A 24,360-nucleotide genomic window follows, 5' to 3' on the forward strand; every position below is an offset into this window, starting at 1 on the left:
CAGAAACATGGACCAAACCTAGCTTTAAACTAATATTATATTCAAAACCTAATAGTTGCAGTTTGGCAATTATCCATAACCACACAGCAGTGACAACAGGAGTTGCCAGACTCACTGCAAAATTGCCAATATACATAAGCCAGGCTTTTGATTTCTGTATCACTAAAATTTCTTGAATCTTGATCTAAAACAATGCTTGTGACCATAAATTATTCCATCGGCAAATGGCAGATTCTCAGCCATTGGATTAAACATGTGCATATCCGCTCCACATGAGGCTCCTCATCCAGTGGTCCCACAAATATGGTAAAGAAGAAATGTCCTAATCTCCAACAACTATTCTCAAGCATTGATTGGATTATTGCAGAACAATATAAGGTTCAGTGTCAGACATCAGCAACTCAAAACTATGACTGAATCTTTTAGCTTACAAATGCCAAAGATTAGTGATCATGTTTTTTCTTTAACCAAGAACCTTTCACAACATTATCTTGAATAAGATAAATATAAACTCTGAATATACATAATATAATAATATCCACAAACAAATGATAATTCTCTTGGGTGGGGAGATTGATGGTTGATTACTGCCCTTGGGGGATGAACATGAGACAAGCTCAAGTGTAGGGACTTGAAAGCAATATTCTTGGCAAGCCCTTGTTCTTTTAATCTTTCTTGCTCTAAGCCTCTAACTAGCAATATTAAATGTCACGCAAAGCCTTGACTAACATAGAAATTCTCGCATTGTTTTTCTTAACACATAGTACAAAGCCAATGTAATTAATTATGTGGCAATTTTTGCTACTCTGTCACGTTGAGGAGGAAGGAAAGAGAAGTTATAAAATAGCATGGAACCTTATCTAAAGATGTTGAAATATAGTCCAAGTTTCTCTCTTGGTGTCACCAAAGAGACCAAAAACTAATTTCCTCCACTCAATCAAAGCACACCCCTATCTACATGGGAAAAGCCAACAGACCATTTACATTCCAACCTCTCTTATAAGACTTTCCTGCAAAACCAACCATTTGAGTCTTCTCTTCTTTCTTTCTAATCGGACCCTGCAGCAGATCAGCATTTTGGTTTTACTCTTCAACCAATTTTCAGGTTAGTTTTTTTTTTCTTTGGCCAACTTTGTAATATTTTTGTTGACAATGGCTGTATGTGATATTAGGTAGCGAGATTAAATAACTGACTCAATGAGTAGAGTAGGAAGTAGTTGTCTGGTCAGCTTGAAACCGTGAACTTATTTATTTTCTTTAACTGAACATATAAGTTCTTAGAGTTGATTTGACCGCAGGTTCTGGTTGAAAGAAGAATGTTTTTCCCACTTTACCCTTATAAGTTAACTTGCTTTTAATTCCACTTTGAGACACTTCAGAACTGTTTCTTGTTTCTGTGTTTTCCTGCAGTCGTATAATTGCTCTAGCATTGTACATCTACATTTCTGTTTTGTGCTTGTAATATATGAACAAGAGACTTTGCAGAAGCTAAACCCTCGAAACCCAAATGGATGATACAATAGAAAGCTAAGAAATGGAGGGAAGAATGAACCAACTCCTGGTCATCCAATTAATAAGCATAATCAATTGTTTTACACTTGCTATTTCTAGATCATTACGTATGGTATTATTTGATCTGAAGAAAGATATATTTTTAATCACATTAACATATATGTCTGTAGTCATTTTTTCAGAAAAAAAAAGAAAAGAAAAAAAAGTAGTAATAATAATAATAATTTGTTGACATTCTGCACAGTATGAAATCAAGAAAGAAACAAATTAGCTTCACTTAATATCTTTTTAACTAATGTGACACAGAAAATTCTGTGAGTTTGATTTAATCAAAGAAATGACATTGGATAGGATGAGTTGGTGGAATAAAATGGTGTACAAAATATAATTACACGAGATATGGAATAAAATTGTATAAGGAATATACATACTAGTCCTATGTTAGTAGAAGAGTGGAAACAAAAATATTGTGATTGCAGATGTGTCGTAAAGTTTGTGACTCAAATTAATCCTTTTCTGATATTATTTTATCTGCTTTGATAATGACTAAAACTGATGGGATTTTCATGTTTTCAGTTAATCATGTGTTTGAAGTTGTTAATTATAGTTGGTTTAACTTTCTAGGGAGGAGTAGGTGAAAATGGCGCAGATTTTGGCACCTTCTATGCAATGGCAGATGAGGATGCCTAAGTACTCAAACATTGCAAGTCCTATGACAACAAAGATGTGGAGTTCTCTGTTGATGAAGCAGAACAAGAAAGGAACAAATAGGAGTTCTGCCAAGTTTAGAGTGCTTGCTTTGAAATCTGAAGACAGCACTGTCAATAGGCTAGAGGATCTACTCAATTTGGACATCACTCCATATACTGACAAAATCATTGCCGAATATATTTGGTATAGCTTCTTTGCTAGTATAAGTTTCTAAAATGCATATAACTCTTTCAAGCTATTTCTTCTTTTTCCAAATGTTGTTAAGATTTTATTTCAATTTTTTTTTACTCATATCAAACTACACGTGGGTTGTTTTCATATGAGCACTCATAAAGTCAAAATACTACTATTTCATGTTGGAACAGGATTGGAGGTACTGGGATTGATATGCGTAGCAAGTCAAAGGTAATATAAAGTTATTAATAGAGAAATATTTCATCATTTAATTTAATGTCTGATAGTTTGTCTGATGTATTTTGCCAATGCTATTTTTAATATTTTCAGACCATTTCAAAGCCTGTTGAGCATCCATCTGAGCTTCCCAAGTGGAATTATGATGGATCAAGTACTGGACAGGCACCTGGTGAAGATAGTGAAGTAATTTTATAGTAAGATCCTGTGAAATATTATTCCTTTATATTTCTGTTTAATGTCACACAAAGATTTTAATTGAACCTTTTTTCCAGCCCTCAAGCAATTTTTAAGGACCCCTTCCGTGGAGGAAACAACATCTTGGTACGATTTTATAAAGTTAAATTGGTGGTGCTTCCAAAATCACTGGTCGTTTTGAAATCTTTTGATATTGTATTATTGTTTTTCAAAGGTAATTTGTGATACCTACACACCAGCAGGCGAGCCCATCCCTACAAACAAACGCCATAGGGCTGCTGAAATTTTCAGTAACTCGAAAGTGTCTGCTGAAGTTCCATGGTCTGTATATTTCAATTACGTTCACCTTGAAGTTCAATTTCCAATCTCAGATTATATATTATTAATCTCTTTGTGAACATGTTAACTATATATATATATATATATGCATATGTATGTATTCACTTTGATTCAACGAATGAAATATAAAGTTCTTGGAACAAAGAACCTTATTTGTTGGAACAAAGTGATTCAAGTGATTATAACTGCAAGATTTCTGTTTGTATTATCTAAAATTTCAGCTGTAAATATGTGGATAAAAAATTTGTTAATGTTGTAATTAGGTTTGGGATAGAGCAAGAGTACACCTTACTTCAACAAAATGTGAAATGGCCTCTGGGTTGGCCTGTTGGAGCCTATCCTGGTCCCCAGGTAATAAGTTAGTTGACAATCATGTGTCAGTATATGCATTTTGGACTACTGCAATTATGGAAAATTGTAGATTCAAGGGTATCATTATATTATTGGACTTGAACTTATAATATACATTTCCTTATCTGTTTTCAGGGTCCTTATTACTGTGGAGCTGGGGCTGATAAGTCGTTTGGCCGTGACATTGCAGATGCTCATTACAAGGCTTGCTTGTATGCTGGCATTAACATTAGTGGCACCAACGGGGAGGTTATGCCTGGCCAGGTTTGGCATCTATCCTATTTATTTATTAACTTTCTATATTTATATTCATGATTTCTTTTTGCATTCCTACTAATTTTGCCTTGCCTTGCAGTGGGAATATCAAGTTGGTCCCAGTGTAGGCATTGATGCTGGAGATCATATATGGTGTTCGAGATACCTTCTTGAGGTAAATCTTCTAGATTAATTTTTTACAATTCATGGGAACTACTTCTGTGGATCTAATACCGACACATGTTATCCATAAGAAAGTATTTGATTATTGCAAACTAAAGTCTCTATTGACCCCCAAGTCAATTCCTCTTTATAATTTTTGTATTGATATTATCTGCTCTACCTTCCCTGACAATATTTTACCAATATTTGCCCAAAAGTATAGTTCAGGTTCTTCTAAGTATAATTGCTGAATTCATATCCTTGATGTCTTTTGTTTGAGAATCTTTATTGCATGTGTATAGAGTTTCTGAATGAAATTCCCCTAAGATCAGTAAAGTAAACCTTAAGTCAATCATGAATAGCAGCTTATGCTAGACGACCATGTTTCTGTGTATCATTCTCTGACTCTGTTTCTTCTCTGTTCTGACAGAGAATCACTGAACAAGCTGGTGTGGTTCTCTCACTTGATCCAAAACCAATTGAGGTAAGATGAAGCTCCATCATGTTCAGTTCTTGCTACTCATTACAATTAGTTACACCACTTACCTTCGTGGCGTTGACAGGGAGACTGGAATGGTGCTGGATGCCACACCAATTACAGGTAATCTGGACACTATAAAAATTAAATGATATCTATGTGAAGCAGTTTAAATTTCTGTGGCAATTCAGCACTTTATAAGTAATTTTTATGGTTTACAGTACAAAGAGTACGAGAGAGGAAGGAGGCTATGAAACTATTAAGAAGGCAATCTTGAATCTGTCCCTTCGCCATAAAGAACACATCAGTGCTTATGGTGAAGGAAATGAGAGAAGGCTAACAGGAAAGCATGAAACAGCTAGCATTGACTCATTTTCTTGGGTATGCTCAGAAGATGGCCCCATTTTCTAAGAAAAAGAAGATTTCCTCTTAAGTTTAATGTTAAACAAACTTTTCAATGTTCAGGGTGTGGCAAATCGTGGTTGCTCAATCCGTGTGGGACGTGAAACTGAGAAGCAAGGCAAAGGTACTATTATCAAGAGCGCCATGAATAAACTTCTTTAATAAATGGTCATTGTATGTAATATTGTGAAGTGGGAGATGGTTTTGAACTTTAAGTGCACTCGCAAATTGAAGACAATTGTGACCAAAAAAAAAAAAATTACACTGCAAATGGGAAAATTATAGTTCAAACCTTTTTAATGCTCTCACAATGTTAAAAGATGAATATCCACTTCAACTTCATCAATCTAATTAATTCCATTTCCTCTTTGAGCTAAATTAGAAATATGTAAAATGCATTTAACATGCCCTTAAGAAGGCATTATTACACATAGATATCTGTCACATCTGATCTTTCATAAAATTTCTGATTGCAATTTTATATGCTTCGCTCATTTATGACTAAACTCTATATGCTATTATTGTTATTTTCGTTGCCCGTGTTCTTGCTAGTATCTATAAAAGTGCTCTTCTTTCCAATGATTTTCTCAATCTCCAATTACAGCTTTATTATTTTGAGTTGTGAATTTTTATTCCTAATCACCAACTGATTTGTGATCCAAATTTTTGTTGCCTTTATTTATGTCAGGTTACTTGGAAGATAGGCGTCCAGCTTCAAACATGGACCCTTATGTAGTGACCTCGTTACTGGCTGAAACTACAATATTGTGGGAACCCACACTTGAGGCTGAAGCGCTAGCTGCTCAGAAGTTGGCATTGAATGTCTGAAGTTGATTATAGATCAACTGAAGAACTTGAGAAGCAGTCTCTTGGATTTAAAATGCCCGTGCTTGGGGGAATACTTTTCCCTTTCCTTTTTAGTTCTTTAGGGAAGAACCTTGTAAATAAAAGGTCCCGAAGTTAATGTTCATGCCCAAGTTAATCGATCCTCAGATTGAAGATATATCCTTCAGATCAGATCAGTTCATAGTTGGTTTCAGGTTTACGCATGTTTTACATGGATGCTTGGACCATTAATGTTCTTTTGGACCATATCTTGAATGGCTTTTTATACCAGTTCATCAATGCTATCGCGTGTTTTTTAGCCATAAAAGGAAAAAGTGTTGAGTAGAAAATTCTGAAGCTGACTTTTTTCTTCTGAACAATGTTTTGGTCAGAAGATGCTACATGTAGTGATTGTGTCCTAAGCTTTTTTATTTTGGCTTTTCCTTTTTTACTTTAACCTGCCAAGAATGCAGAAGAAAATGGACTTCCCGGAAATGTGGTTTCGCCAAAAGCAAAATTCTGTCCCGTTACTGAAGTCTGAATCAGAGCTAGACTTTATTCTTTTTTGGTTGGCACAGCAGGAAAGATTTATTCCCGATTAAAGTTATGTTTAACAATGTAATTGGATTCTTTCCCCTTCAGAGTTGCACACCAACAAAGGTTAAAGAATCAAAAACATTTCTTTGAACTTAAGACACTGGATTTTAATAATGAAAAGTTAAAGCACAAACATTAGAATTCCATGACAGCCACTCTTGGAAGAACATCACTTTGCTTATATATGATACCTCTAAGGCCAAAAACATTAACCCAGCTCAGATTTCCTCTTCATTATTTTTGAGTCCCAAGGCCATGGCTTCTGGAGGATCCAAATCAGCAGCCTATATCCTCTTAATACTCAATTTGGCACTGTATTTCATTGTAACAGTGATTGCCGCATGGGCGGTTAATCATGGAATTCAAAGATCTCGCGAAGCAGGTAATTTGAGATCATTAAAAACGATAAATCAGTTGAAACATTCTTGAATTTTCCAAGCAAATGGTAACTTATTATTGTAACTGTCCATGCAGCATCTGTTCTCTCACTTCCAGCAAGAATATTTCCAATCTACTTCCCATTCGGAAATATGGCAACCGGTTTATTCGTCATTTTTTCCCTCCTTGCTGGTGTTGTTGGCATGGGAACTTCCCTCGCTGGGCTTCATAACGTTTTTCAGTGGGATCTTCCCAACTTAAATGCCGCAGCTGCCTCTTCTCTGATAACTTGGGCACTCACTCTACTAGCCATGGGGTAAGTACCTCTGCTAGGCTTCCAAATTTTATTTTCCCCTTCCCTTAAAAATCACCTGTTCATAACATATTGGAGTGCCACAGTTTCATACAATTTTTCCATTGTCTACAGATTGGCTTGTAAAGAGATTGACATTGGCTGGAAAGACTCAAACTTGGTAACCTATTAACCTGCATTTATTTAGCCTTCTAAATATAATTCATCATAATGGGTTAGGAAAAGGAAACTATACTAACGAAAGACTAATGGTGTTCTTGTAATGGGATGCAGCGGACCCTAGAAGTTATGACAATAATTGTGAGCGCGACGCAGCTGATCTGCACGGGTGCTATCCATGCCGGGGTTGAAGATGCGGCATGGAAGAGGAACCGGATGGTGGGCAGAGTTTGAGTTTCCAATTTGATTCATAATGCTTAATGCATTCTTCTGTATGTGTATGTCAAATATTAGTGTGTAAATGATCGTTGATTCTAAAATCCTCATTTGAGGGATTTTATTATTTTTATTAATTTCTTTTTTCTGGCCTTGAAAACTTGAAAGATTTGTCTTCATCTTGTTTGACTATGGATTGTGTATGTTATATTAATTCTTATGGTGTTCCCAAACATAATAATAAAGCAATTACGGTAAAGCCAATTGGGCGAGGTGCTATATTTTCATAATATATTAATTATAATCTAACATATTTATATGTTATCGTAATGTTATTTTTTAGTGTTTATATTTTTAAATATTATGTACAAAATAATTTATCAACCACATTTTTATTTTCAGTGGAAACTAATCATCTAAGCTTTGTAGATAATGGCTTCATGGATAGTATCTACATTTGTAAAGCTATATATAAAAGGTGATTAGAAGAATGTTTTGCATTCTTATTTAAGGCCTCTCAAAATAAATGTTCCCTCATTTCAGAAGAGAATAAAACCCTTTTTTATGTTGTTGTAAGAAACCAAGTCACTGATTTTTACAAGATGTGCACAACTACTATAACACCCCAAAACTAACACGTGCAGAGCACGCGATGAACGAGATTATTAACAACTTATAATTCTTATAATTCTTACTCATAAATTTCAAACTGAAATACCTCAAATTTTTTTTCAAATAAATTCACAAATCTATATGTTTAATACTAAATAATCTCTCACAAATACGTAAAAATAACAAAAGTCTCAAAACTCCAAACTACTAGTTCATAACACAAATAAACTTAAAAGAAACATGAGTTTATTCCTCATCTTATTCAACTAGCAAAGGAAACAAATCTCTAACTCCAATAACTTTCTGTTTTCTATGAATGTGTTGTACAATTTTCTTTCATAATTTACAGTGCTTTTGATATTCTGGATTACTATAAATTTATGTCATTTATAGGGGTAAAATATCGTTTTATGAAATTTATGGATTATAATATATGTTTAAATAATAAAGAAGGCTTGTAATATTTTTTGTATCGATAGGCCTAGTGTGTTGGGAATGATTTTATTTATTGAGTTGAAGGTTCACTCCTCGTCATTACCTTTTGCAGATTAAGTTCCTTATTAAGAGATGTGCTTTTTTTTTTGTTTAAACCAAGAGGTGGTCCTGAGTGAGCCCTAACTGTGGTAAAGATTAATTTCTTAATATTCATTAACTTGTTAATAAAAATTTGTTGATGGGTTTTGCTCGTGTTAGTTAATTATAGCTTATACTAAAACCAGCTATTTATGGTTAAAAGAAAATTTATGAAGGAATTGAGGAATTAAGAATGAAAAGAGAAGAAATGGTAAATTAAGTGTTGGAATTATTTTGATAATAAATTTTTAATTAAAAAGATGGTGCAAAGATTTGTGGGTTCAAATAGCTCCACCTAATAATAAAATATAAAAAAAGGATTTTATGAGCATTCGAGGGAGGTATGTTTTTGCTTTTAAGACCTTTGCTTTTACTAAATACAGTTACTACAGTTAGGAAATTGAGCTTCCTCCCAAGACCACTCTAAGCAAATTGTCAAGCAATAAATTAATAGAAAAAATTAAATGGAGAATACATCAATCACACAACACAAGATTTATGTGAAAAACTCTAAATTCGGAGAAAAACCACAGTGGTTGTCAAAAGACAACCAGAGAAAAATATTCACTATGTGAAAAATTATTACAATCAATCTTAAAAATAATTTTCTCTCACCCAAACCCCAAATACATGATCCCGAAAAATATCCCTTAACAAAGCAAACTCATAATACCTATATTGAGGAACCAAATGCTCGTTCAATATAACTACATACTTAAGAACATTTCTATTCTTTAAATTTGGATTGCTTCTCTCCATGGCCAACATTTCATGACCATTTTCTGGAGCAATGCCGAAACTTCTTGCTTCTCTAGTATTTTGGATGCCAAGCTCTCAAATGAGAGCTTACTTTTTATAAGCAAAATTTTGACTAAAATCAAGCCATTTTTCAACATTCAAAATAGCCACCATTCAACATTCAAAATGTCAAAGTTAGGTGAGCCATCAAATTTGAAGCCACCTTATTATTATTTTTTAATCAATTTTCAACAACTAATAGAGGAAGAAAAAAAGAAGAGTAAATTTTAAGTTGCAAATTACTCGAACCAAACTAATTTAATAAATCTCACTTATTCGAGCGTTTTTAAATTTAAAAAAAAAAAACTTAAACGAATTAATTTTTAGTGCAATAGTGAGTAGAGAGAGAAAGAGACTAGTAAAGGGTAATTTTGAGATTTTTAATGAAACAACCCACCCCGAAATCTCAGGACGAGTCTATCTAATCTCGATTGATCAAATTAATAATAATTCCAATATCTAAGAATTCTACCAAAAATTCAGCAGAGTCTCCTTTATAGTTATGACATAATTATTATTTGTATCATGAAATACGACTAACAGTACGAAATAAAGCTCAAAACCAAACTTTGGGATACATAAAATTTCAAAATTACCCTTATTTCCAAAAATTACCAAAATTACCCTGACACTGAAATTTACCGAATTACCATCGAAATCATAATTTATCGAACCATCCTCAATATCTTAAATTACGAAATTGTCCTTAATTCGAATAACAAAATTAATCACAAGTTTTGAATTTAAAAAATTACCCTCGAAGTGCGAAATTACCAAAATGTCCTTAACAACGTAAATTACTGAATTACCCTCTAAATCTCAAATTACCTCTCCGTCTTAATAAAAAATTACCAAATTATCCACCATTTTCAGAAATTACAAATTTACTCCAAAGTTTTATGAAATTACCGAATTGCCCACACTGGTCAACAGTGACCGAACTTCAGTCAACGACGACGGGAAGCTCAGGTTTGATAGTTCAGACCTCGGTGAGTCCAACGGTGCCGGCGGTGACCTGTCACACGCGGCGACAGCGGCCGATCGAAGCTAAAAAATCCGTGAGTTTCCCAGTGGTCATTCACGGCCAAGACGACGTCCCCAGTGGTCGTGGTAGGTCGGAAAGTGATGAGTGTGAGTTGAGGAACAAGATCTAGGTGGTGGCGTGGCTATAAATCTGGTGGGATCGACGGCAACAAAAACGGGTTGAGTTGCGGCTTTTCGAGCTTCAAACGGCAGCATTCCAATCGGTTTTCAATGGCGAGGACGGCGGGGATGTGACCGGGGTCTCATAAGCTTTAGATCGGTAGCAAGCTCGGCCGGTGAAGTGGCCGGAATCGGCTGCTGAAACCGGGTCAAGGACGCGGGTCGGATTCGGGTCAACCTCTCTCTCTATTTTTTCTTAATGATATTAGTTTTTTTCTTCTATTTTTCTAATCAAGTTCATTCTTAGAACGATCCTCTCTCTAAACTCACTCACCACAATCCAACCCTCTACTTGATTTCTTCGTCTCAATCTTTTGTTTCGCAAATCTCACTTTACCAATACCATCTCTATCAAAATATTCATCAAAACGCCACCACCTATCATATACCATATGCACAATTTTCATACCACATTTAGGGGCCTTTTTGTTTTTGGGACTTGATGACTTAATTTTAATTAATTAAGTCATTAAGTTCATTTTTTAATTTAATAAAAAAATTTATTATCAAATTATTAAGTTATTAAGCTTTTTTTTAGGTTTTTTGCTAAATTTAAAAAGTCTGAATGATATCATTAAAATATATTCTCCAAATATCCCTATCTAATTAATCAATTTTCATTCTTAGCTAAATAATATTTAATAACTAGCTCTATTTCTCATCTCTGTAACTTGTGATAATATAGTGATAGAATATAATTACTTTTATCTTTTTATTTTCTACACAATTTTTTATGAATATTTTTCATATAAAAACATCATAAACTATAGCAAAATTGATTCACATATTAATTAAGAATATTAGAGGATTTTATTCAATTGAACATGATTTATGTGATGATAATAATAGAACCTCTATAAATTAATACTCAATAAATTAATGATCTCTATTATATGATAAATTTTCATAACCCAACTTCGTCCATTGGATTTAATAATTTTGATAAAATAATGAGATAATAATTTTCTAAAAAATCTTATATAACTTTGTGGTCCCATTCAAATCATAAACTAATAATTTGCTAAAATTACAAATGTTGTTAACTGTGATATTTTAATTACATAAAATATGAATCTTGTGTTACTTGTTTTTCTTAGAATTTAACTATAATTGGATCTCATCTCTTATTTTTCTTATTACATTTAGAAGCTCTAGTGTTGACGTCTCGAATTGTAATAAGAAATTATGAACTGTTGTTCATGCCTTGGGTGCTTCCTCACGAGTAACAGGCTCCAAAGCTATCGTGTCATCCTCAGCTTCTTCGTCAATGGGATTTTCATTTTAGCAAAGATTTCTTCTAATATTTCTTTAAGTTAATAAATTATTAATTTATTGATTATTTAATATCTCTTTTAATTAATAGATTTTATATAGTCACAACCCTATTCATTTATGGAGATTCTACTATATTATCTTATTTATATTCTTTGAGATATTTATTTTTTTCACATTTATAATTTCTAATGGCATAAATGTAAAATACTAGTTTTTAAAATTTTCAAGTTAAAAAATAAACAATTTAGTATTTATTTTTAGATTCACACATAAAACAAACATATAATTTAAATTGAGACATTTAGCTCTATTCAAAATTTAGACTAATTCAGGTTAATTGAGATTTCAAAATGGTATAAAACTTCTCTTCTCTAATATATTTACTTATATAATAGTTTTCTAGACCAGAATTTTAAAGTGCGGGAAAGTCCAGGAAAGCTTTAAAACCGCATGACTTTAAAGACTTACAGTTTTAAGCCTTTAAAATCATGTGGTTTTAACGCTTTCTCGGACTATCCCACACTTAAAAATTCTAAATTGGAACATTTCTATTACTTATATACTCACATCGCAATTTTAATTGTGAAGCTAGCTGGGAAAAGGAGAACGGAGAAAGAAGCAAAGAGAGACTACCATGATGAGATGAAGAGTTTAGGCAGTATTTTTAAGATTTTTTTATTTTAAAAAAAAAACTTATGGCCGTGTAGGCGGATGATGAGTCAATTTGGTTAATTGGTTTTGAATAAAGGTTTTATTTAGTAAGGGTGGGCTATTTGCATTCTAAAAATTACTTTAAACATTGTAAAAATATAATTTGATCAATTACTTATTTGGCCTCACTCCCTCTCCCTTATCTCCTTTCTTTATCAAAATTTATCATGATACATGAAGTAAATATTGCATTTAACAAATAAATTTTTTTAAAAATTAATAAATTCAAACCTATTATAATCTAAACAAAATGGAAGTATCAATACCCATCTTGTAAAAATAAAAATAAAAGTTTCCATACCACTTTGGATAGATTAGAATTATTTTGATCAAATCTCATTAGCACAAACTCTAAATGATAATTTTAGGTAAATTCAACGGTGTTATAGTGAAAACTAAAAGAAAGATAAAGTTGATTTAGTAAGAAAGAATAAAAAAATTGAAAAGAGAGAAAAACTTGTTTAGTTTTTAACCATTTTAGAGGGAGAAAGTAGTCAATCAAGGGAAATTTTGTAATTTTCGAGAATTAATGAATTAAAACAAAAAGTTAAAATTTGAGGATTACTTTAACTAAAAAAATGGGTGTTGAAATGAAAATAGTGGGTTCAAATAATCTTACCTATTTAATAAAAGAATTATTACAATAATATCCATCAATTGAATTACTATTAAAGATAATTTTTTGTAAGTTAATATTACACAATTACTTTGAAGAGATATATAACACACTCATTATTTAATGTATAATCATGATGTCTAAAACCATAAAACTTTTAGTTCTAACATCTTAATCAATATTTAGATGAATAATGAAGAAATCAATAATTTGAAAAAATTTTACCTACATAGTAGGTTATTAACGTTAATATATTTTTGTCAAAAAAAAATATTAGCACTGCAAAATAGCCCTCTTTTTTAGCTTTTGATTGTTCTTCTCCTTCCTCGTCTTCTACTTTTGCTTCTTCTTTTTTCGGTATTATTTATAGAATATTTATTATTATTATTTTCCCATTGCAAGTTGTTTTGGTGCAAAATCTAATATTGAACATAAATAAATAAAATCAATAACCAAAATTCTGTTAAATAATTTGTTTACAATATGACTTAATTTTATTTTCATAAGTATGTGTTACAATTTTAATTGGGTCTATTGAGTAGTTTTATTGGTGTTTTAAGTAAATAAAGTTAATTAACTTCAATAGTTTAAGTAAGAATCTTTTTGGGATTTTAAAGTGTGTAAAAAGTTAAACTTCTTTATTAGAAATTAATATATAAGTGTGCTGAGTAATATAGTGTTCAAAAACAACTTTTAACGTGCAAATAGCCCTATTTTTTGTTTTGTTTTGTTTTTTGGAATTACAGTATTGTCTTTGATAGTAAATTAACTTAGGTATACTATGGTAATAATTTTTTTTTTTACAAAAGCATGGATATACAAAACAATTTTTAGAATACAAATAGCTATTTAACCGACATAAAATTTTATTTTCTTAAAATCTCTAGATCTCCTTAACCGTAACTCGCACCTGTTAAGAACCCTTCTGTTCAACAAATTCGCAATGATTTTAGTTGATGCTAAAAGGAAAAAAAAAAATCTTTGAATTAATAGTTACGATAATTTCCCGATGAGTTTGGTTCATGGAAAAAGAAAAAAAATTTAATATTTTAATCGCAATTTTCGTTTTTGAATAAAAGAAAATTTCATTAAGCAAAAGAGGAACAAAAAGGAAATTGCATCAACTAGAAGGAAAATTACAAGAATCCGTTATTAGGTAAGCCCCACTGCATGGAGTATAATGCTCTCGAAACACGGAAGGGTAGAATCAAGTAAATTCATCACATGATAAACCCATGTTGGCCAGAGAATCAGCTACTTAATTACCTTCGCAGTAATCATGCAAACTTAAAAAAAAAAAAAGAGACATATAATATTACGTTTCACGATAATTAATCCATGGATTTTGCATGCTCTAAGGAGGTCTGAAAGAGGAATTATTAGGGCAAAAAATTGTGGCAGGCGATTCTCAACAATTTATTTGTTTTAATTTTAATTGTCTGGTTATTTTAATCTTATGAAATACTGTGGGTTAGCTGTTTGAGATTTAGTGGGAGTTATTTGTGTGGATTGTGGTTAGTTTATTGTTTATTTTTATGGATAATCAGATCACCATTTTTTTTAATAAATATCTTTTATTCATAATAATAAAGTGCTGAACAATTATAATTTTACTACAAATCGAGTTGTACGTGGGAGTTTGTTGATTTCTACAAATTAATGTGTCTGAGTTTCCTTTAATTAACTCTTTTATCTTTTCTCTTTAATTTGATTTGTTGTTACAAATACTTATTTGGTATCAAAGATTGGTAACAAATAAGAAGCAAATCATTACAATGGAGCAGCCACTAGAAATGATGTAGAAGATGATGATTGCTATGATTCCTAAACAAAAAGAAATTACCAAGAAATTATTTTGCAAAATAGATGAATTCATCTTCAAGTGGTCGTAATGTCAAACATATAGATGTTAAAGCCCAATGTCACCTACAAATTGAAGACGTGGCTATCTCGTGTGGAGAAGGAAGTTGTTCTCCAATAAACTACCAATGTGGCAATTTCGGTGGAGCAGGAAGTTGTTCAACAATGCACAATTATGCGAGTCCATTACAAACTCAAAATGTTCGGCAAGTTCATGTCCCATAGCTGTTCTCTTGTGATCCAAAGGTGCAAGGAGTCTTTTTCAATAGGAAAGCTAAAATTCCTAGGTACTATAATCCAAAATCATTCATTAACAAAGGGGAAAATGCCCTTTTTACACCTACAGTTTCATACAATAATCTATTTCATCACTATTTTTTAAGCAATAGGTGAAAACATTCTTATGTTAATTTACTGTTAGTTTAATGTCTTTTGCTAGTAATTCATTAAGGGCAACATAAGATTTTCAATTAAACTAATACAAACTATTTTAAATAAATTTTTACATAATTAAAACCACTATAAAATATACAAAATTCAGTAACTTTTTTTAATGAAGTCAACGATGATATATTTTGGTATAGTCACTGAATAATTACCATAAGAAACAATCTATAATTAACACAATGTTTTCAAATCATTGGAAGAAATGCTCAAAAGTACTGCCAATTTTTATGTGTTTGCACTGTGTTGAATATTTTCTTAATCTTCAACTCAATTCAGAACATTGCACCAATTTGAGACTTTAAGTACTGACCACACCTCCCATGCCATAAGACAACTACAGTAATCTACACCAAAAACTTCAATATAATATAGAAACGCAAAAAAAGTAATCGAAGACAGGAGGATTGTTGTTGTATAATCTGCACTATTAATTTATTTCCATGTCAAAAAAACTCATCTACAATTACTGCTGCATCATGCATCCTTGCTGCCATAGTAAACATTTAACGAGTAAGCGAAGTTAGACTCGGTGTATATGGCATATCTATATGGAAGGTGAATTGTTCCATGCCCTCAATATTAAATTTTCTGAAAGTCTTCTTCTCCAGAGAGTACAAATAGAACACTTCCTTGCCACGGCAGGGATATGTATCTTTCTCATGCAAGAGAACTTCACCAGTCCCATTGTAAAAAAAGACAGGAGCCAAGTATAAACTGTTGTGTAGTTCTTGCAAACGTGGAATGCACATTGATTTAGTCCAATTGTGTTCATTCCTTGTCCAGATATCAACATGCGCTCTTCTCCTGGCATGACAATGTATCAAGCCGAGGCATCCGCCAAAATCGAAAAGATCAAATTCAGCCCCTTTGGCTACATCATCCGGTGGTAGAATCACACGAAAATTTTCATCTACTAAACTAAAACAAAGAATTACACTTGACCCACCAAAAAGTGCCCTCCAACGGTCCTTTGTGTCCTTGATATGATCTATCCGCCAATAGAGACTTCGATCAATGAAAGTCGCTGAATATTTGCGTTCATAGGACATTGGGAAGATATAGCAGGGGAGTATCCCAGATTTCCAAGAATCGGAATTTGACGAATAGATCTGAAAGACCGTTATCCCATCACCTTTTACAAGTCTTACAATCTTATAATCATTGGTGGATTGGTCGAAACAAAATCCATAAGTATTTTTGTAAGTAAATCCGTACATTTTTTCAGTCAGATCAACACCTGATATTGGTACGGCCTTGTACCTCCCCGTCCACGGATTCCATATCACCAAATCTGCTTCTCCTGCATGTACATCTGTCTGAACAACAATACATAACAATCCATTGCAACAACCAATCAACTGGTGAAGTAGTTTTCCTAGGTTAAAATTAAGATTTCGGGCTTTCATATTGTTTGTATTTGCTCCAATGTCGACAGAGTGAATGGAGTGAAGAGTAGAAAAGATAAGCTTGCGATTATCAGAATTAAGCGCATTAATAAAAGAATGCCATGCCTTACTGACACGTTTGAATCTCACCAGTGATTTTGCAGGGAGTCTTGGCAAGATGGTGAAGGTGACATGATCCGGAATATGCCTTTTGCCGTCGCTTCCCATACTCCCTTTTGCTCCTCTCTATAATTAGGGTTTCCTAATAATTTCACTGCACTCTTCATTTATAAGATATATATACTTAGAGCATCTCCAAAAGCCTATATAAATTTTACTCTTCAAATACTTATTTGCTTACCTATGTGGCAAATAAAAGGGTGAAAAAATATGATATTCTCCAAAATACTCTTCAAATAGAAAAAAATTAATATTATTTTAATCATATAATTAGTTTTTTAAAGGAAAAGTCAATAGCAATTAAAGCACTTCTCTCTCTTTCTTCAATGAAAAGTAATAAAATATAAATTGAAGAGGGAGAAATTAAATCTCCAAATTTGAAGAGAGAGAATTAATTCTTATTTGAAGAATCTTAATTGAAGTGTCTTTTGGAGCTTTAACTATTGATGTGGCTCTTCAAATAAGTAATAAAATTTTATTTGAAGAGTCTTTTGGTGATGCTCTTATACAAGCCCTATTTACTATCAGGGAAAGGATATCATTAAGTAAATTAGTTGAGATTCTACACTTACTGCGTTATCTCTATGACGTAGGGCACGGCAAGAATTAGAAAAGAGTAATAAGTGCTGTGTGTTGGGTAACTCTACTCCGGTATCAAAATCGTTTACGCAATTTTCATTTAAGAATAGGGTCGTGCTAAAGTTACCCTTAATATATAATAATAATAATAGAGAAAAAAATTTTGCTAAAATTAATTCGTTTAAGTTTTTTTTTTAAATTTAAAAACGCTCGAATAAGTGAGATTTATTAAATTAGTTTGGTTCGAGTAATTTGCAACTTAAAATGTACTCTTCTTTTTTTCTTCCCCTATTAGTTGTTGAAAATTGATTAAAAAAAAAAATAAGGTGGCTTCAAATTTGATGGCTCACCTAACTTTGACATTTTGAATGTTGAATGGTGGCTATTTTGAATGTTGAAAAATGGCTTGATTTTAGTCAAAATTTTGCCTATAAAAAGTAAGCTCTCATTTGAGAGCTTGGCATCCAAAATACTAGAGAAGCAAGAAGTTTCGGCATTGCTCCAGAAAATGGTCATGAAATGTTGGCCATGGAGAGAAGCAATCCAAATTTAAAGAATAGAAATGTTCTTAAGTATGTAGTTATATTGAACGAGCATTTGGTTCCTCAATATAGGTATTATGAGTTTGCTTTGTTAAGGGATATTTTTCGGGATCATGTATTTGAGATTTGGGTGAGAAAAAATTATTTTTAAGAGTGATTGTAATAATTTTCCATATAGTGAATATTTTTCTCTGGTTGTCTTTTGACAACCACTGTGGTTTTTCTCCGAATTTAGAGTTTTTCACATAAATCTTGTGTTGTGTGATTGATGTATTCTCCATTTAATTTTTTCTATTAATTTGTTGCTTGACAATTTGCTTAGAGTGATCTTGGGAGGAAGCTTAATTTCCTAACTGTAGTAACTGTATTTAGTAAAAGCAAAGGTCTCAAAAGCAAAAACATACCTCCCTCGAATGCCCATAAAATCCTTTTTTTATATTTTATTATTAGGTGGAGCTATTTGAACCCACAAATTTCCTCTTTGCACCATCTTTTTAATTAAAAATTTATTATCAAAATAATTCCATCACTTAATTTACCATTTCTTCACTTTTCATTCTTAATTCCTCAATTCTCATCAATTCCTTCATAAATTTTCTTTTAACCATAAATAATTGGTTTTAGTATAAGCTATAATTAACTAACACGAGCAAAACCCATCAACAAATTTTTATTAACAAGTTAATGAATATTAAGAAATTAATCTTTATCACAATTAGGACCCACTCAGAACCACCTCGTAGTTCAAATAAAAAAAAAAATTAATCTTTACCAACCTCAAAAGTTAGTGAATATCCATAAAAAAATCTTATATAAAAAAATGGATTAAAAAGTGAAATTAATTTTTAGTATACATAATGTTCGAGTAGAAAAAGACTATGTAATAGTGAGTAGAGAGAGAAAGAGATCAGTAAAGAGTAATTTTGAGATTTTTAATGAAACCACCCACCCCGAAACCTCAGGACGAGTCTATCTAATCTTGATTGATCAAATTAATAATAATTTCAATATCTAAGAATTCTACCAAAAATTCAGCAGTCTCCTCTATAATTATGACATAATTATTATTCGTATCATGAAATAGGACTAACAGTATGAAATAAAGCTCAAAACCAAACTCTGGGATACATAAAATTTCAAAATTACCCTTATTTCCAAAAATTACCAAAATGGCCCTGACACCGAAATTTACCGAATTACCATCGGAATCATAATTTATCGAACCATCCTCAATATCTTAAATTACCAAATTGTCCTTAATTCGAATAACAAAATTAATCAAAAGTTTTGAATTTACAAAATTACCCTCGAAGTGTGAAATTACCAAAATGTCCTTAACAACGTAAATTACTGAATTACCCTCTAAATCTCAAATTACCTCTTTGTCCTAATAAAAAATTACCAAATTATCCACCATTTTCAAAAATTACAAATTTACCCCCAAGTTTTATGAAATTACCGAATTGCCCATACCGGTCAACAGTGACCGAACTTCAGTCAACGACAACGGGAAGCTCAGGTCTGATAGTTCAGACCTCGGTGAGTCCAACGGTGCCGGCGGTGACCTGTCACACGAGGCGACGACGGCCGATCGAAGCTCAAAAATCTGTAAGTTTCCCGGTGGTCGTTCACGGCCAAGACGGCGTCCCCAGTGGTTGTGGTAGGTTGGAAAGTGATGAGTGTGAGTTGAGGAACAAGATCCAGGTGGTGCGTGGCTAGAAATCCGGTGGGATCGACGGCGACAAAAACGGGTTGAGCCGCGGCTTTTCGAGCTTCAAACGGCAGCGTTCCAGTCGGTTTTCAACGGCGAGGACGGCGGGGATGTGACCGGCGTCTCATAAGCTTTAGATCGGTACCAAGCTCGGCTGGTGAAGTGGCCGGAATCGGCGGCTGAATCCGGGTCAAGGACGCGGGTCAGATCCGGGTCAACCTCTCTCTCTCTTCTCTCCTCTCTCGCGTGCGGCGTGCCCCTCTCTCTTACCTTTTTTGGAAACCAGCTCCCCCTTTCCATTTATAGAAACTTTTTTTTTGCTTAAGCTTAATACAAATTAAGCTAATATCGGACCTGTGACAAAAAAATAAAAATCCGACTACCCGAACTTTTAATCGTGCTTGATTTGTCTCGAATTATGTTGTGACAAATTTATAATTAATATCGATGGGGAAAAATAAAATAATGCACATAATTAGAAAAATTAAAGTGCATATGTTACATTTAAATTTTAAATTCTTAATTATGAATTATTTTTTAAAATTGGTGTAGAGATGAATCTGATGGGTTCAAATTGTCATATCTTTTATTTTTTTGGTATTATTTTATAATATTTATTATTATTATTTTCTCATTGCAAATTATTTTGGGAGGATGTTGTGCAAATTTTATTGAGCTCGCAAGTGCACGAATCTATTGTAGAATAGATTAATGGTGACGAGTGTCGATCCCACGAGGAGGTGAATTTTAATTATGTGTAGAATTAATTTTCTAAGTGAATAGTTGGATTTGTGGTGAAAATAATTTGGAATATCATAAAATTTAAATTAGAATGGCGGGAATAAATTAAAGCGAAATCTATTGAAATGAAGCACTTGGGTATCTGAATCTGCACCAACATGCACCATGAGCTAAATATTTCTTATTAATGCCAATTAAATCATGAGAGGGGTTTCTACTCCTCATAAACCACACTGTAATCAATATAGTGCTAAAAGTTTATCGTGCCAAATCATAATAACCTTGTACTAGGGAGCCGGTTAAACTAGTGCGGTATCTAGACAAGATTATTACTATTTGTTGACGAAAAGTCAAAACATCCACAATAATTAGAGGGGAAGAGAAAGTAAATTTACCAAATAAAGCCCATGGTACATGTTAAGACTTTACCTTCAACCGAAGCTTGAAAAAAAATTAGCTACTCATAATTGAACTATGGGTAAAATGAGAATTTATTAAAATACGTAGAAAATATAAGGTGGAGAAGGAATTACAGAAAATGAAACTAAAAAATGAATTCAAGGGTATCAAATTAGGAGGGGAGCCCCTTTTTTATAGATACATTGAGTAAATAATAGCAATCAGATTAAAAACAAATTGGATGCTCAAGATTGCGCCACGTCATCGGTCAACAGTACGCGGTTTCACCACGAGGTATGGACAATAAGGCGGCTTGAATAATGATGCGGTTTGGTTGTAAATAATTTTGTGTATATGCATGTACTGTACGCACGATTTTTGGTCCACTAACATGCTGCCACGTCACCGATCAACAATACATAAGAATTTTAGTCCAATAGGATCGTGACACCTCACCGGTCAATGTCATATCATCGGTCAATACCACATCACCGATCAACAGTGTCGTGAACAGTAACATGGACAGTACTGTACATGTGAATAGTACCGTACATGTGAAACAATGCTATTTTTCCTTTTATGCTCCTACTAAAGTTTTCGGCTGTCCTGAGTTCAAAAGTGACGTCCGTTTTACTGTTTGATCTCTCGTTCATTGTAAAATGACCATGATGCCCTTAAAATATATAAAATACTTAATTAAAATAAAACACACATAATTAAATCACAAGAGACTTAAATACATAAAAGTAGGGGTGTTAGTAAAACTTGAAATGTAAAATGATGATTTTCTCCTCTATAAATATACACTTTCTAATACTCAACACATCCTCCAACTAGCTTATTGCTAATCCCTAGCAATTAAAGCGAAAATAAGATTCAAACCCAAAATGATTTTTTCTTTTTAAACACTCGTGTTTATTCAATTAGACTAATGATAGCAATCAAATAAATTTATAAGCATTATCTCCAATATAAAGAAATATCACTCCCACATTAACCATCCGTATGAATCAGCCCAGTAGACTTTGTCACAACTACTTTCAAGAATGGCATGCCAAACCCCAAAATCTAACTGGAAATAATGACACTCTCACAAAGAAATTAAACCCAATAAAAATAGTCACTCAAATGAATGGTAAATTAAGATAAAATAATAAAGAAGTGATATCACACACTCTCACAAAGATTAAAGAAATAGTCCATATAACTAGCTTCTACTTTAGACTATAAATCCCTAAAATCAAGAAAGACTTCTATTAAGATGTAACATAGGCTAGGGACATGACTAATAAAGGAAGGGAAATACAGAAAAAATATATATGTTTGGGAAAAAATAGAAATCTTTTGGAAATTACAAGGTACATTTCGCTTATTTATTATTATTGTTATTATTTTTTCTCTTTTTTTTCTCTTTTTTCTTTTTTCTTTTTTCTTTTTTCTCTTTTCTCTTTTTTTTATGCAATTTTTTTTGTATGGCACAACTTTACTGAATAAAATAATTATTTATATTTTTCTCAAATATGAATAGGTGATGGAACTTGTAAGCCATCGGGTAATATTCCAAATCGGAGTAGGTCAAGATGATAAGTTGACAAAGAATTTTTTTTTTTATAAAAGGCTCAAAGGGTTAACTATGGATATTTCACAAAAGGGATTGCCAGAAAGGCTCAAATGAGTCAAAGATGGCATTTCCATCGTCTTTTAGGGCTCTAAATAATCTTCCATATGTACTAGTTAGATGGACCTCCAGATGTAGCAACACGCTTTTTTTTTATATTTTTTATCTTACAATTTTTTTTAGACGGTTGACTCAAAAGAAATCTAAAGATCATATATAAAATAATAAACTACTAAGTTGTATGAAGAATGAACAAAAATGGTAACTCTCCAAGAAAAATGACAGGCTCAAAGCCTCACTTGAAATTTATTATGACATGTGCATTCCTTTAAGCAACTCATATGTGTCTCCGACATCAACATGTAGAGTAGCAAATATAATGTAACATCACTTAAGACCAAAGATAATACAAATACTAAAATTTGAAAGTCATCATATCATCCAATGTTAAAAAAATTCACACAATTTTTTTTCAAACGACAGTCTACCCCCAACCTATTCTAAACATGAAAAGAAAATATGCATGCAAAAAGGTAAAAATGATGCAGAAAAACTAATTAGAAAAGTTACACTTAAAATGATAGAAAATAAAATGATTTTTTTTTAAACTAAGAAGATGCATTTCTAAAGTCACTACACTCCATATTCAGCCATCTTCGACTCAAAAAGTTTGAATGTGTATATTTATAAACAAGAAATTAGAAAGAAGAAGTTAGAAAAAAAAATGATTGTCAAAGCTTAATAAAGAAAAAGAAAATATTTGGAATTTTTTTGTTTTTTTTCCCGCCTGTCACGCGGGTGACCCGAGTTTGATCCCGGCAATGGCGCTAAAAACTTATTGTGCAAATTTTATTGAACTCGCTAGTGTACGAATTTATTTATGTATAGAATTAATTTTTTAAGTGGATGATTGGATTTGTAGTGAAAATAATTTGGAATATCATAAAATTTAAATTAGAATGGCGAGAATAAATTAAAGTAAAATCTATTGAAATGAAGCACCTGGGTATCTAGATTTGCATAAACATGCACCATGGGCTAAATATTCCTTATTAATGTCAGTTAAATCATGGGGGGGTTTCCACTCCTCATGAACCACACTCTAATCAATATAGTGCTAAGGGCTTATTGTGCCAAATTATTAGGGGTGGGCATTTTACCCGATCCGACCCGACCCGACCCGATAAATTTCGGGTTTGGGTCGGATCGGGTCGGGATCGAAACCCGATCGGTTTGAAATTTACAAACCTGATCGGGTTGTGATCGGTTCGGGTCAAACCCGACCCGATCCGAATACCCGATCGGGTTCTAAAAAAAAAAACGTACTGACCCGAATTGACCTAATTTCAACTGACCCGAACTGATTGAATTGACCCGAACTGACCCGATTTCGACCGACCCGAATTGACCCGAACTGACCCAAATTGACCCGAACTCAATCCTACCCATTTTAAATCCAACCCGAACATAACCTGAATTAATGACCCGACCCGACCCGAACCGACCCTAAGATAGTTCGGGTCGGTTCGGGTCGGATCATTAATTCGGGTTATGTTCGGATTATTCCTTGTTTAACCCGAACAACCCGAAACCCGATCGGGTTGACCCGAACCCGATTTTGCCCACCCCTACAAATTATAATAATCTTGTACTAGGGAGCTAGTTAAACCAGTGCGGTATCTAGACAAGATTATTACTATTTGTCCAAGAAAAGTCAAAACATCCAATATAATTAGAGGGGAAGAGAAAGTAAATTTACCAAATTAAGCTCATGACACATGTTGAGACTTCACCTTTCAACCC

At 32.8% G+C, this 24,360-nt stretch overlaps 3 protein-coding genes across 3 annotated transcripts; 2 read left to right on the forward strand and 1 right to left on the reverse strand.

The window, feature by feature from the left end:
- Positions 1-776: 776 nt before the first annotated feature.
- On the forward strand, positions 777-6,078 carry LOC18032221 (glutamine synthetase leaf isozyme, chloroplastic). The gene is made up of 14 exons (XM_006419715.2): positions 777-1,105; positions 2,137-2,406; positions 2,589-2,628; positions 2,728-2,831; positions 2,910-2,958; positions 3,047-3,153; positions 3,435-3,522; positions 3,658-3,786; positions 3,878-3,952; positions 4,370-4,423; positions 4,503-4,540; positions 4,639-4,798; positions 4,883-4,943; positions 5,508-6,078. The coding sequence occupies exons 2-14, from the start codon at positions 2,153-2,155 to the stop codon at positions 5,645-5,647; spliced, it is 1,299 nt and encodes a 432-aa protein (XP_006419778.1). The 5' UTR covers positions 777-1,105; positions 2,137-2,152; the 3' UTR covers positions 5,648-6,078.
- A 388-nt stretch (positions 6,079-6,466) lies between these two features.
- LOC18032220 (membrane protein PM19L) lies at positions 6,467-7,448 on the forward strand. Its single transcript, XM_006419716.2, has 4 exons — positions 6,467-6,623; positions 6,716-6,935; positions 7,047-7,092; positions 7,206-7,448. Exons 1-4 carry the CDS (start codon positions 6,497-6,499, stop codon positions 7,323-7,325), a joined length of 513 nt encoding a protein of 170 aa, XP_006419779.1. The 5' UTR covers positions 6,467-6,496; the 3' UTR covers positions 7,326-7,448.
- Positions 7,449-15,905: 8,457 nt separating this feature from the next.
- LOC112096696 (F-box/kelch-repeat protein At3g23880-like) lies at positions 15,906-17,015 on the reverse strand. Its single transcript, XM_024179993.1, has one exon. The coding sequence runs from the start codon at positions 17,013-17,015 to the stop codon at positions 15,906-15,908; it is 1,110 nt and encodes a 369-aa protein (XP_024035761.1).
- Positions 17,016-24,360: the final 7,345 nt, after the last annotated feature.

The sequence above is a fragment of the Citrus clementina genome, unplaced genomic scaffold (genome assembly GCF_000493195.1).
Source record: "Citrus clementina cultivar Clemenules unplaced genomic scaffold, Citrus_clementina_v1.0 scaffold_9, whole genome shotgun sequence".
NCBI classification, from domain to species: Eukaryota; Viridiplantae; Streptophyta; class Magnoliopsida; order Sapindales; family Rutaceae; genus Citrus; species Citrus x clementina.

Coding starts and splice junctions, on each gene's coding strand:
- LOC18032221 (XM_006419715.2), top strand. CDS start 2,153: ATGGCGCAGATTTTGGCACCTTCTATGCAATGGCAGATGAGGATGCCT. Junction 2,407..2,588: donor ATCATTGCCGAATATATTTG/GTATAGCTTCTT, acceptor ATGTTGGAACAG/GATTGGAGGTACTGGGATTG. Junction 4,424..4,502: donor TTGATCCAAAACCAATTGAG/GTAAGATGAAGC, acceptor TGGCGTTGACAG/GGAGACTGGAATGGTGCTGG.
- LOC18032220 (XM_006419716.2), top strand. CDS start 6,497: ATGGCTTCTGGAGGATCCAAATCAGCAGCCTATATCCTCTTAATACTC. Junction 6,624..6,715: donor TCAAAGATCTCGCGAAGCAG/GTAATTTGAGAT, acceptor CTGTCCATGCAG/CATCTGTTCTCTCACTTCCA. Junction 6,936..7,046: donor CTCACTCTACTAGCCATGGG/GTAAGTACCTCT, acceptor CATTGTCTACAG/ATTGGCTTGTAAAGAGATTG.
- LOC112096696 (XM_024179993.1), bottom strand. CDS start 17,015: ATGGGAAGCGACGGCAAAAGGCATATTCCGGATCATGTCACCTTCACC.